Raw genomic sequence first — 14,774 nt, forward strand, 5'->3', positions numbered from 1 at the left:
CACGGAGTTTTGGGTTATTAGCTGGTCTTAGGTGTGTTTCACTAATCAAGATGATATCAGCACTGAGACGAGTTGCAAATTCTTGAAGTTCCAAAATCTTGTTCATCAATCTATTTGAATTCCATGCGATTATTTTGAGAGCTTTTGGTTTGAATTTATTACTCATGAAAGATGGCTGTTATAATGTTTTGAGTGCCTTACAGGAAGCAAGGCACTCAAATTGTTGAATTCCTGCAGCATAGTGGAAGTGAGGCTGTTAAAACGGATGTTATATTGGAGCTTTCTAGCTCTAGAGATGTAGAAGGCTTAGTTCTTGCAGCCTCAGCATATGTTTTGGTCATGGTTGTTCCTTCCTGTGAGGTAGAAGGCAAGGTGTTTCGAAATGGAGGACATTTTTTGGTTACTTAAAACGTTGTTACGTGGAAGAGCAATATTGATTTTTGTTGATCCTCGATTTTTTGGATTGGAAAGTCATCCCTTGTAGTTGGCGGGGTGAGGTCCTCTGCAGTTTGCACAGCATGCTGGAGTTGTGCATGGTTTTGTGCATGAGATGGTCTGGTGTCCCTCGTCGTACTTCAAGCACCTGAAGGCTGCCTTGCATAATTTTGGTCATGTCCAAACCTTTGGCATCTATGACACTGACCTGCAGATGCTCTTTTCCTAAGAGGCTCAGTTGAAATCTTGAGACTGCATACTACAGTCAGTTCATAGATCTGCTTTTGTGTGTTTATTTCCACCAGCACCAAAGGCATTGGTCTTTTATCAGATCTGAGCATTCTGCTCACTTTAACTGGGTACAGGCCCTGTCTGGAGAGATCAGTGGTCACATCCTCAGGAGTGATGCCTTCAGCTATCCCACGTTCTTTAATGGGACGTTAGCATTTTCCATAAATCTGGTCATCTGTCTGTAATCCGAGACAGTAGTGGGTTGTATTTTAACTCCCTCATCTGAGTTTTTGGCCCATGAGAATGAGATGTTTTGTTCTCTGAGAGCTGATGAGACAGGGATTCATTTTTCCTTATCCCTTAATATGACTGGTAGTATCTTTTCTTTAGGACCAATCCCTGTTGTTTTGGGTTCTTCCACATTGGTGGAGATTTTCCTCTTCTTTTTGACCAATTGGAATGCTGTATCTGTTTCCAAGGTATGATAACTGCTGTCTTGGGATGTAGCATCTTCTATACTTGGGGAGTGTGCAATATCTGATTGCGTCAGAGTTATGGGCTCTTCGCTTATGTCATCCATATTGTCCTCTGTGACTGCTGTGTGTGTGTGTGAGGGGGGGGGGAATGTGTCAAAGAGCTTGACTTTACCTGGCCAATTATCACTCAGCAGCTTTCCTAGTCTGGGGAATTCCATATATACTTCCTTGAATTTGGCCTTATTCAGAAGTTTTGCCATGACAATAATTTAGAAATGTGTTAAGACACAGACGGAGAAAGAGTAGAGATTGCTCAAAGGAAGTAAAGATAATCCTGTGGTCTTTTGAGGGTCCACTAGCAAATCCCGTAGACACACTAAGGTGTCTACCAGCAATAAAATGTCACGATATGAAACAATGGCGATACTAGTGGCAGTAGGCCTAGCGTATCTCCCTCGTAAATTCTATTTCTATTGACTTACCTGGATAAATCACTATGGAAAAATAAAGTGTCTGTTTATGGCAACAAGCAATTAGCTACTATTATAATAGTAGTTATTAATTAATTAAGTAATTAATAATTATTAATGAATAAGTCTCTAAAAACACATCAATCAAATTCACAATTCACCATCAATAATACACGACACAAAGCACTAACACGCTAGCCGCCATATTTTTCATTTAGTCATCCAATCAATGCCAGTCGTTCTTAATGGGAATCTGGTCTAATTGTGTGAAATAAACAGGTGTGTGGCGAAAGGAGACGGAGTCAGTGACTTTTTCTCCATGAGCCAGATGTCCTGCTATAGATCTTCGAGACAAGTAGAGTTAGGAAGAGAGAAAGTTTGATAAACTGTGAGAGATTCCAGACATTCCTGGGAAATTTATTGCTAACGTTCTAGAGAACTTTTTCGAATGAATGTTATCATTATAAAAAGGGAGAAAAAAAGACGTAGTTTTAGCGATTGTATTACAACTGGTGCTTAATTATTGTCTATACTCACTGCAATCATTTACCTTTTAAATACGTTTTCTAGATGGTCAATAAATTACTTGGATATCTTATAATAAGCAGAAGTTTAAGTGCTGTATTCAACATTTTTATTATTCACACGGGAAATGCCCGATATACGAGCCCTTCGCAAATAGTTCTCATCTCTTCCCCCTTCCCCCCTCATTTTAAATCTCCATATCAAGAGCAACCATAAGATATAAAAACAGAATTAGTTGCAGAAAAGAAAAACATTAATTTTTTTTATGTAATTTTATACTAACAATAAAAAGAAACAGAATATTACATTTCACAATACAATAAATTATTTAAATAATGTCTCATAGCATTTAAATTATGTAATCGAATTTTATTTCTTTCAATTTTCATTAAACAAAAAGCATTAATAAAAATAAGGCTTATCATATTTTATTCGAACATAACTTTTAAAGGCATTCAATGAAACAAGTGCCTCCACATCGTACCCCTAAATCCTAACAGAGCCATCAAAAAGAAAGGCTTAGAACAAAAAATCGTCTAATCGACGACAAGAATTGAACCTATAATGATCTTTCTTTTGGTAGTCTAGCGCTATGGAAATGAATATTCATGTTAAAATAAAATTGACGTTCATTAATCGCTCAATTTTCAAACTAGGAATTGATATGCGTATCTTTGGCGATTTCAATCATGTGGGAAGAGTAAGAAGTTTTTTTTAATGTAATGCCAAGTTTCTGTGCATTACTTTTAGGCTTTCTAGAGATGTTTAGCACATCTCAAAACGATACTGCGAAAGCAAAAGAAATGAAGAACAAGAATACTAAGATGGCGTCCATAAAGTCTTATACATTATAACTATGAAATGCCAGAAAGGTGTAGCGAAGACCGCAATAAATGAGGAGGTAGATTAAAATCTATCAAAATGACGCCATTTACGTACTCTCTAAACCATAACCATTTCGGCATTGCTGGATAATGACTTGCTCTGAATAATGCTTTCATGCTACGTATTTAGCTTTTCTTAAATAAAGCGAAAGGTTATCTTAATGACACCATTAGTGAGGTAATTTTATCCACTGATTACTAAACCTGATCAATTAATGCCATCAGTATTTTTCTTTCAAAGATTGATTTCTTAGTTGCTCTTTTTATCAGTTTTTTTTTCTTCGATGGACCAAGAAGCTTAGGAATAAATAAACAAAATCTAATCTTCTTAATGAAACATTAAGCAATGCGCAAGCAGCCTTCTCTTGTAATTAATACCAGGTTTAGATCGCGTATACTGTTTTTGCTTAAATGAAAATTAGAAGTTTCTCATAGAAAAACAATTATTTTTACTCTTGAATATTTTAGATATCGCACAATGAGACACAATTAGAGAGATTTGCGTTTGAATCTCACCTGCGACAAATATTAAGTTTTAATGCCATTAACGAATGTGCTGTCTCACAGTTGCGTGTGTTCTCAATCAGGTTTTGTTTTGCAGATGGAAAAATCACAGTTTGCATAAGAAAAACCTATTACTTTTTGTGACTAAAATCTTTATAAAGTTCCTCGTGTGACTGATGGAATTCGAACCCAGGTTTTTTTTTTTCATACCCAAGCGGGAGATGAATTTCATCGACCGTTTTGAGACGACCATTCTGCTTGGTCGAGATCTGAATTGGCTTGGAAAAATTTCCATAGTTGGACTCCAGCAATTTTCCTGGATCATTGAACTTTTACCATACCTACTTTTCGATATGCACTGCACTATACTTTTCGACTTTAGTTAATGGGATTTCACATAAAATGTATGACACAGCATACACTGCCGTACCAAAAATATTGGGACACGTTTCAAAATCTTATATATACATAACATCTTATATACACATGTAACATGACTCGTAGATCAACAGATTTCCATTGCTTTACAGTTCGAATTACGTGTGCCTTGGCGCATGCTATGACAATGCACGTGTTCACTATTGTCAAGAAATTCCTGTAATTTCGGCTCTGTGAAAATACGTGTTAGGACAGCGTATACATTCCATATAGTAAAAATGCTGAATACATCTCTGGAACTTGCTAATAAAAAATAAATGTTCTATAAATATAAAATAATTACTGTCATCATCTGAATCTAGATCGCAAGCATCGCCTATTCCGTCTCCATCTGAATCCAACTGGTCTGGGTTGGGTACCGTAGGGCAGTTATCACACGCATCTCCCAGTCTGTCTGGACCGTCCACATCGGTATCTTCTTGCTTCGGATTGGGAACCAAAGGACAGTTGTCGTGAGGCTAAAAGAAGAAAACAACAGTGATTACAGAATAAAAGAAAGACGTTGTATTACCCCCCCCCCCCATTGAACTATCGGTGCACGGACAATAAAAAACACTTTTTTTTGTTTATTTTATTTTTTTTCCCTTACTCTCCACTGCACTCAGCATTATTATCTGAAGTCCTATAAACTAAACGGGGAAATAAAGGTTTTAGTCAATACAAACGCAACCATCACCAAATATCAGATTAATAATTTATTAATCACAGCACTCAACATGAGTAATAAAATCAGGAATTTATTTCAACAACTTATACGATTACAGCTGATTTTAAGGCTAACATATCCAACAAAGGACAGGAATGTTCCAGTAGGTAGTTTAACAGTAATACAGAAACAATAATACAATTAAAGAAATACACAGATTCCTGTTTTCATGCGATCTTAGTGTTTAATTCCGTTGAACTCGGAATGATTTCAATTTGGAAAGCCATTACGCTCTCCTTGATGTTATTTTACTTCCTCCATTAAGTTCGGTAGTTGAAGCATCAATAAACATCCAATGGTTTCCCTAAATTAATGGGCCTCCATTAATTTAATGGCGCAGCAAATGTTATGAAATTGCAGGCCGATATTACAGCACTTTACTCACATAGAGTGTGGTTATAAAAAGTTGCGAAATTAAGAACCCTGTAATCAAAATAGCATCTTATTATCATTGAAAATTATTACTCATATTTCATATTAATGTTAGGTATAATTTCCACTGTGCGTAAAAAAAAATCACGCTGCAAAAGCGAAGCATATTGTTGGTGCATTGTAGCTTATGCTGGAAGACATAAGTCTTCAAAGAAAACTGTTGAGATCTGGTAAGATGATCTTTCATTGGACGCATTCTTCCTCCTTTGCTAAGATCAACCACATCTGAAACAAGATCACAAATTAAGTATAAATATGTTATATAACATTAAAGGAAACGGACATCCTGGAACAATAAAAATCAGATTCTAGGCTCAATAAGAAAAGGCAAATAAAAGATTATTAAATTGTTCACTTGTTTTAAAAAAGCTATCCTAATTCTGGGGGAAGCAGATACTAGGGAGTAAGCGTAAGGTAGAAGGAATACTTTAAGCACGAGCTATCCGTCACATCAGCATAACGCTCAAGTTAGTCCACTGAAAAATACTGCAAGGGGGGTATGTGCTGAGCTCTGAATTTCACGTGCTACAAAAGAGCGAGAAATTGGGATTTATTGACTTTTTTTATTCCTTGGCTGAGTAGCTAACGTCGTATAAAAGTTTAAAGGGGAAGAGAAGGACGATAGTAAATGAAATAAGATGTTTGAAGTTCAATAGGCTTTCTTGTAGTACATCAAATTCTAAAAGTTTTAAAATTCTTAGTTGCTTTATACATTTTTTATGACTTTTAAAGAGAAAGCTTGGTGACTTACAGGGTTGTTAGGTATTCCATCGTTGTCAGCGTCATTGTCACAGGCATTTCCCATTCCATCGTTGTCTGCATCTTCTTGACCGCTGTTGGGTGTGGCTGGACAATTATCCTGGAAAACAATAGACGAAAAAATGCACATCATTGTTTTTTTTCCCACTTCCTGGGGTTCTTGAGCGATCTTGAACTTACAATAAAGTCTTAAGCCACTAAATAAGATTATTACATGGAATAAACGTATTCTACAAAACAGACTTCAGTTCCAATGAACGTCTTTACCTCCCCCTTTTAAAGTATTCGGGTATTTCTCTCTTCTAGAGACGAAAAAAAAAGCATGAATTTAATTGGAAACGGAAAAAGTGTTTCATGAAAAATTGAAAAAGTGTATTTTAGAAGAATATTAAATGAATAGAAAACCTAGTAAAAAATAATACACGAAGAGTGATTTACTATTTTAATTTTTGATGTTTATCCATCTTATACCTCTCCTGTTTGTGAATGCAGTAAGACCCGATTTAACGCTACCCCAATTAACGCTGATTCGCTATAACGCTGTTTTTTTCGAACCCTAAAAAAGCGCTAAATTTACTCTATTCAATTTATCGCTGTATTTCCCTTGATTTGTACATAATACGATTATTTCCGAACCCGAACCAATCAGCGAAAGGTTAAAAAACAAAACAAAATCGATACGAATAAGCATTTTGCTCGACATTAAAATGCAGGTGCTGAGGCGATTTGAAAAAGGTGAACGTCAAGTTGACATTGGAGCCTCTTTAAATTTGTCTACTTCTACTAAACGAACGATTTTAAAAAACAAGGACAAAATTAAGTGTTCAGCAACCACAACGTCTTCTGCAACAAAGGTAACCCGATCCAGAAGCAATGTTTTAGAGGAAATGGAGAAACGTCTTTCCATTTGGATTGATGATGAAACCGAAACGAATATGGCATTGAGTCAGGCAGTAATCATGGAAGCGCCAGAAGTATTTTTAATCATATTCAAAAACAAAGAAAGGATACGAGCGAAAACTTTGCAGATAGCAGAGGTTGGTTCGATAGATTTTAAAAAAAGAAGCAACCTCTACAACATTCGAATCATCGGAGAAGTGGGGAGTGCAGATACTGAAGCTGCTTCAGTATCTGCACTCCCCACTTCTTCAGCCTTTCCATCAATTTTAAGAGCCATAATTGAAAGAGGAAATTATCCTCCCGAACTAGTTTTTAATGTTGATGAAACGTTTTTAAAGTTGATGGACTTTTCTGGAAGAGAATGCCGTTTAATCCTGGTGCAAAAGACCAGGATTAAACGGTCTGTTGCACAGGATGCAAAAGACCGTTTAATTTAACCCTTCTTCTGGGCGGTAACGTTAGCCAATGGTGATGTCAAATTAAAACCGTTGCTTGTGAATCATTCCAAAACACCAAGAGCCATGAAAGGAAAGTTAATATAAAAATAACTTAAAATTAAAGTAAAACTTGTTTATTCTTGGTCGCGTGTTCCCCTATCGCTATTTATTATGTGCTAAAATGATCCCGTTTAACGCTGTTTCGTTTAGCGCTTTGTTTTTTAGGAACGATCCTGAGCGTTAATCGGTAGTACTGTATATTAGACTCTCTGATCTGATTTTCCCTTTCAGTCGTTTCCGACCGAAGGTGACTTCGTAGGCATTGCCCACAAAGTATTCCTGGTGAGATTTTTACAGGGTAGTTCACCATCGCTTTCCCCAACCTCCCAATTTTATCCGGGCTCGGGACCGGCATACGGCTGGGACGTATTCGTGACTGTAATCCATGTGTGTTCACGGAGTAGGTTTGCCTGTTCTTGAGGGACGAAAAACCCTAGTTTCCGGGTGAAAAAAACCCTTTAGTCGAAAGAGACCAGATAAAGCTCCCTCACGTCACTGATGGGAATCGAGCACAGGTCTTTCCGACCAAAGGGCTTCGTCTATACTGACTGAGCTACGGAGGCTCATATTAAACTCTCCATAGCGCAAGTGCAAGACGGACTAGGTCTGGAGGCAAAGAACTGTTTAAGGACTTTTCAAGTGAAGGTGAGTTAGCAATTTTCACTTGGAAATATTAACATAATACTGTAGAGTGACCTCATGGTCTTAGTTGCTTCGGACGCATTTCCACGAAACTAAATATATATTAAGCATTTTCGACACTTTTCTTGTGCTTTTACTTTCCTTCGCTAACTTGCCTTATCTTCCTTTCTTCGATCTGTAAGTGTAAATATTTTCATCAGCAAAATGAATCTTGCATCTTTTTTCCCCCTACCAATCTCATGATATTTCTCAATTTCAAGAAAATATTGCCTGCTGTTTCTTAAGTGTTCCAACTGATAAAAAGACTTGAATGTTTTCTTGAGCACTTTCCAGCAACTTCGTTCAAATGAAATGATTGAAGCTCTTCGAAGGAGATACTTTTCAAGTGTCGTTTGCTTTCTTCCGGTTCAGTTCAGTTCTTGAAGTAGCTACGTTTACTTCTCCCAGTTCAACTGCGAGCATTCTTTAGACTTTTCTTTATCCGATTCCACTTACTTGTTTGCTTTAAACTTCTGTATTCATTGAACTGGCATCTCTTTTTACGGTGTGGACGTTTTCGCACTGTTTGCTTCTCAGTTCTCGATTTCCCCACATGTTTGACGTGACTTTTCATGCGGTTCTATCACGATCAAAACTGCATCCTGTTCACATTTACAAAATCGAAGGAATTCTTCGCTATGTCTGCGATTACCAATCAAAAAACGCAATTGCGAAATCAACAAATGTGATTCCATTCATTGCTCACTAATGCAAACATTTGAGCAGCACACATTTTTTTAAAAAAACATTTAACTGATTTTATTTATTTAAAGTTTCTACTTATCGTTTCCTACGTCTAAACTATGATGTGCTTTTTTTTGAAGATGAGTCCTAACCTTCCATGCCACTAAAAAAAGTTCGTCAAATGAATATGAATCAAGTTGGCATCTACTAGAATGAGGCCGCGGCTTCTTATCATTCCATCAAGTTCTCCATTATGTAAAAAATTCTTGTTCCTCCACTGATTATCCTCAGCATCTCCATCATGAAACCTCTGAAACATCGTATTTGCAACTTTTTTGTTTTGTTTGTTTATTTGTTTAGCCCAGAGCTGAAGTACGTCGGTTTCGGGCTATGGCTGTGAGATTGGTTTTCCTTTGGGTACTCCAGTTTCCCATTTACAAATATAAGGAAGATCGCTAACATATTTGTTAGTAGTGTTACATGTAGTAGTGTCCCATAGTAAAGCCTGATAATAATAATAATAATAATCAGAGAGACCTGTGTATTGTTAAAATGAAGTTTGCATCCATAGCGCTAAGTCGCCCAAAGAAAGAGTGTTCTAAGTTCATTTTTACTTGCTAAAGAACTTTTTCTAGACCTTTTCTCAGTTTCCGAGTTAGTCAATCTCTGGCAGGGGCAAACAGTCCCAGAAATTCGAGCTTCTAGTCTCGCAACTTAAGAAAATCGACCGTAGAACATCCATGCTATTACAAACAATATATTGTGTTATAGTTGGGACTACGAGATGGTGGAAGTTATCTATCCCACTCTTTTCAGTGGATGCCGTTTAAGATCATTGATATTTTAGGCCAGATATATCTGATTAACTATCCTTCATCTTCAAAGGTTAGATAAGGCTAAACTCCCCGGTCTACTCTATTTGGGAAATAAAAGGCGTTAGCGGATTTGTTTTTTTAATAATCCGTTTCAGAGTTCACGGAGCTCTTAGTAAATGGATTTGCGAATGATCATGCAATTCACAAATAAAATTATATGCATTCAGTGTTATTAAAATTTTAGAAACAATTATTAATCTTAATAGAAACGTTATCATTTGATAATATGTTCTAATATATTATCAGGGCAGTCTATCGTGTGTGTACGTGTAGAAAGAGAAATATTACTTACCGCCCTACAGCGAGGACCATTGCAATTCAAATTGTAGTCTGGCCATCCATCAAGATCACTATCTGGTCCACACACTTTGCCATCACCTGCCCATCCAATACGACACTAGTTATGAAAGATATGAAAATTCAGAGAGGAAAGTGAAAAGAAAACAAAAATGATGCAAAATGATGCGATTTACAAACAGTGCCGATACAACAAGCCGTCGTTATGTCGGCACTGTTATTTTTTATGAGTAAAAAAAAAATACGTGACCGGAGAGTGAAATCGGAATATTATTTCTCAGTATACTATGAAATATGATAACACAGTAATCCGCTTATAACGTAATAAAAATGTATACATCAAATTTACATACTCGACATTGATAGTTGGAATAACCTCTTCGTAATGTACACTGGGCATTAGGGTCACAGATAGTGCCGTCAGGACAAGAACCTGGGTGTGGATGACAGCCCATTGTTTGGTTGCCAAAATATCCTTCAACACAGTTGCCACATCGGAATGAACCCTGGAAAGTTGAAAAAAAAAAGTTTAAAAACTTATAATTCAATGTGAAATATCAAACAATAATATGGAAGTAACCAATCGTTAATAAATACAACTTTTTATACAATATGAAAGATTTCATTGAAATATTTTGAACAATAGGCTATTGAGAAAAAAATAAATGAAATTTTAGTAAAGATTTCAGATACCTAATTTAAACAAAATCCATTAAACCAAAGCGGAGGGAGTTATACGAATACAGAGAGAGAGAGAGAGAGAGAGAGAGAGAGAGAGAGAATATTAAAAATATCGTTCTCTCCATACGACCATCTGTCTTCTCTCCAGCCGCGCGCGCGCGCGCGCACGCACACACACACACACACACACACACACACCAGCTTATTGCAGTGTTATTAGATGCATTCGTAGTTTTGTCCTTTGTTTAAAAACAGTTCTGTGAATGTTCTGTAAGTTTTTTTTTGGTTCTTTTCTTTTGCGGTGCAAGAATGGCTTAGTCAATATCTTTATTTTCACTTCTTTATTCTTATCATTATGTTATCTGTTTCAAATGTCTCTCGGGAGAAGTGAAATATCGAAACGCATTTCTTTCTTGAGAAATAACAACCGGAAAGAAAGAAAACTACCACATTTTAAGTTAACGAGCAGATTATACCGTAGCTGAGGCATTAAACTCACCTGTGTGTTGTGGCAGCGGGAATGAGGCACACATCCTCCATTGTTTTCTTCGCATTCGTTGATGTCGTAACAAGTCTGAAAGAAAAGAAAAACGAAGTTTGATGTAATAGCTTCATCGTTGCCTAAAAGAGCTACCGAGAAGATAGTAAATGGCACCACAGTTTGTTCGATTTATTATCAAGTCCAAACCATATAAACGGCAAATTGAAATCATAATAAATTGAAGATTATATAAAATATTGATGGTCTTTAAGTTGAAGTTCAAAAATTTAATTTTTGAACTTCAACTTAAAATACCAATTCACTAACCCCAGGACCGTACTTTCATTTTTTTTCAAGGCGCTACAGTACTTCGGGGCCCCCAGCTAGAGCCTCGCTCGCGTGTGCATTAAAATACCAATTCACTAATCCCAGGGCCGTACTTTCATTTTTTTTTCAAGGCGCTACAGTACTTCGGGGCCCCCAGCAAGAGCCTTGCTCGCGTGTGCATAGGTTCGGCCCTGAAGAGCATATCAACTTTAATCCTTATAACAATAATAAAAACAACAACTGATGTATTCCTAATAACTACTCAAATGTAGTTAATAATAATATGAGGGTACTTACATATTACACTGGCCAACAAAAAATAATTTTTTTCTGCTGATTATGATCTAACACTTGTTTTTTACTAATTTGGGTGCGCTGATTTCAAATATCAAACCCATTTTTCTCTATCACGTCAGGTTTTTCCTTTATGGCATTTTCTTTTTGCTAATTTGTAAGTGTTTGATAGTTTTAAGGAGGCAGTACTATTTAGAGGATCAAAAAAAATCGATTTTTAATATTATTTTCTGAAAGTATGTACTTTTAAAAATCTGTTCCTAACTTTTTATCAAGAAATTCGAAAAATTCCCGAAGATATAGCCTATTATTCAAAGCGGTGGGCAGATCAGAATCGGAGCGCTCACCACTCTCGCTTGTTAGTAAACGAATAAATGCGTAAGAACCTGCAACGGCACGTACTGGCGCTTGGAATGCGAGAGAGAGGCCGATAACCGACCTGATACATTTAGGTGATGAAAAGTAGGCGATGACAACTGCCTAAAACAAATGAATGCTATGTGCGTCATAGCGGACAAAGAACGATCGAAATCAGTCAATTGTTAATCGATCGTGAAATTGATCGTGATCGTGAATGGATCTAATTATCGGCCTCTCTCGCATTCAAAGCGCCAGTACGTGCCATTGCAGGTTCTTACGCATTTATTCGTTTACTAACAAGCGAGAGCGGTGAGCGCTCCGATTCTGATCTGCGCACCACTTTGAATAATAGGCTATATCTTCGGGAATTTTTCGAATGTTTTGATAAAAAGTTAGGAACAGATTTTTAAAAGTACATACTTTCAGAAAATAATATTAAAAAATCGATTTTTTTGATCCTCTAAATAGTACTGCCTCCTTAAAACTATCAAAAACTTACAAATTAGCAAAAAGAAAATGCCATAGAGGAAAAACCTGACGTGATAGAGAAAAATGGGTTTGATATTTGAAATCAGCGCACCCAAATTAGTAAAAAACAAGTCTCATATAAAAGTCAACAAAAATTGTGTTAGACTGTGTTATCTTTAAGGGTGAATGGATCTCATAATATTTTCATACGCAAATATGAATTTTCAAAGATATGAATCTTCCATGAGTGGCAAAAAAAAAAGTAATAAAAGTTACCTGTTTAACGGTCTGTGCATATTCCAGTCCTACACCCTCCAGACCTTGGCCTGTACGATAACCAGCGGGGCATGGTCCACAGCTGTATCCTGGGGCCATGTTCCTGCACGAGACATCACGAAAGCAAGGTTCTGCGAGATCGCACTAAAGAAAAATAAAAACAACATTCAACACTATGCACATTTGGAAGCTATATCTGGAACTGGATTTATTTTATATATCTTAGAAGGAAAGAATAAAGCCCTTGTCTACATCATCAAATATGTTTTGATAAGTCTCGTGGGCAAAAGAAGCAAATAAATTGATGTCATGAAATATCATAATTTGAAAATTTATAATACATTTCTAACATACAAGATCAAAACAGTTATTAAATCACAAGGTTGCAATTTGAAATGAGCCAACCAGTAATACTAGCTTTGAAATAGACTGTAATATCCATAAATGAGAAAGCTATAAGATTTGGAGTTAGATTTTCCTCCGGAATCTGCGGTTCTCTCTTAGCAAAAATAAACAACTCTGCCTCGAAACCATTTGGCAGTAATTACATGTTACAGGTGTTTAAAATAGTATATGTTAAAGATACCAATCAATTTCATTAACTTGGTTTTAATCCTTTTTCCCAAGTAAGCAAACAGATAAGTAAGTCGAGTTTGTAAGACAAGTCAAGTTCAGACCTGAACTATGTTCAGGCGCAAACTTGACTTACTTGTCTGTTTGCTTACTTGGGAAAAAGGATTAAAACCAAGTTTATAAAATTGCTTGGTATTATATATATATATATATATATACTAGGGGGATCTTCCTCCCCCTGGCGCCTACGGAGCCCAACCCCTCAAGTTCCGGGCTAATAAGCCGGTTCTCCATTGTTTTGAAACGTCCAACAAATTGTTGTCTCATTAAAGCAAACACCTTGTTGGACGTTTCATGCCGGTGAAGAGACAAAAAACGTGACTTAAAAAACGTTTCAAATTTCGGCTTATCTTTTTATATATATAGAGTAGATATATATATATTAAATATATTTTAATTTCGCCATTATATTTTACTGTCATCAATTAAGATATCTGAAATGGAAAACTTGTTATAGAATTTCTACGATTACTTAAATATTTTTTCACCTGTTCTTTACTACCTTCGTTTACTTAATCTGCATTATACTAGTTTCCATGTATTTATATTTTATTTACTGTATGCTTATTAGTACTAAAGTGATGGTTCGTGTATTTAATTTCTTTCTTTCTGCTTTCATACACTTCCCTTTTCATTCTATTGCCTTTTTCATCATTTCTACATACACCGACAAGAACATTGGATAAACAAAATATTCTTATTTTCTTCGACCTTTCTCGAGTAATTTCGGAAATTGTTGTACCGTAACCTGATTTCACTTTTTTTTTTCATATAAAATGCCTTAAAGCGTTCTACCTTTCCATCCGATTCCTGCAACATTCAAATGGTTTTTCCCAATTTAGTCTGTAGAATGCGTATTTCCGACCAAAATCTATAAAACAGATATTTATTTTATTGTTTCGTTTCTTTCTATGCTGGTTTCCACTTAGGACGCGTAGTACTCTCAGAGCCTCTCTTAGATTTTTTCGCGTTTTTTTGAATTCCATCTCTTCTGTGATAGACGAAATGCTTTAGTTTAAATATTTAAACTAAAGTGTTCTTCAATTGAAAATAACGTTGCAGAGAAAGGAAAACCCGGATTCTGACATGGTACTACACGTGTAATAAACTGACGAACTATTGAAGCCATGGGAAAAGTTCCCAAAACAAATTATAAAAGGGAAATACAGATTCAAATTTCATATCTTGAGGAACTTTCAGATTTTGGAATCATTATTTATTTACTCAATTGAATTTTACTAATATGCTATCTAATACGGTTCAATAAACTTTTAAAAAAACCTATACGACGTATTTTAAAACATAAAAACTGTTATTTCTTCTGCCATCCTCCCCCCCCCCGTTAAATATGTCGACTATTGAGGTATAAGGCAAGTTATGGTGGTTTCTCCCTTTTAGTCGTTTCCGACTGTAGGTGACTTTGTAGGCGTTGCCCACAAAGTGTTCTTGGTGATATTTTT

At 36.1% G+C, this 14,774-nt stretch overlaps 1 protein-coding gene across 2 annotated transcripts in view; it reads right to left on the reverse strand.

Moving 5' to 3' along the window:
• Positions 1 to 14,774, reverse strand: part of LOC150092957 (cartilage oligomeric matrix protein-like) — a 92,423-nt gene that overhangs the window by 35,927 nt on the left and 41,722 nt on the right. For both annotated transcript variants that reach the window (XM_090413404.1, XM_090413405.1), the window contains exons 9-14: positions 12,682 to 12,825; positions 10,975 to 11,049; positions 10,148 to 10,300; positions 9,790 to 9,894; positions 5,853 to 5,960; positions 4,247 to 4,421 (exon numbers count right to left, since the gene is read on the reverse strand). In XM_090413404.1, coding sequence (XP_090269530.1) covers positions 4,247 to 4,421; positions 5,853 to 5,960; positions 9,790 to 9,894; positions 10,148 to 10,300; positions 10,975 to 11,049; positions 12,682 to 12,825 — 760 coding nt within the window. The remainder of the gene's footprint in view (positions 1 to 4,246; positions 4,422 to 5,852; positions 5,961 to 9,789; positions 9,895 to 10,147; positions 10,301 to 10,974; positions 11,050 to 12,681; positions 12,826 to 14,774) is intronic.

This window comes from Typopeltis vanoorti, chromosome 24 (assembly GCF_054136105.1).
Source record: "Typopeltis vanoorti isolate ZY-2024b chromosome 24, IOZ_Tvanoo_1.0, whole genome shotgun sequence".
NCBI classification, from domain to species: Eukaryota; Metazoa; Arthropoda; class Arachnida; order Uropygi; family Thelyphonidae; genus Typopeltis; species Typopeltis vanoorti.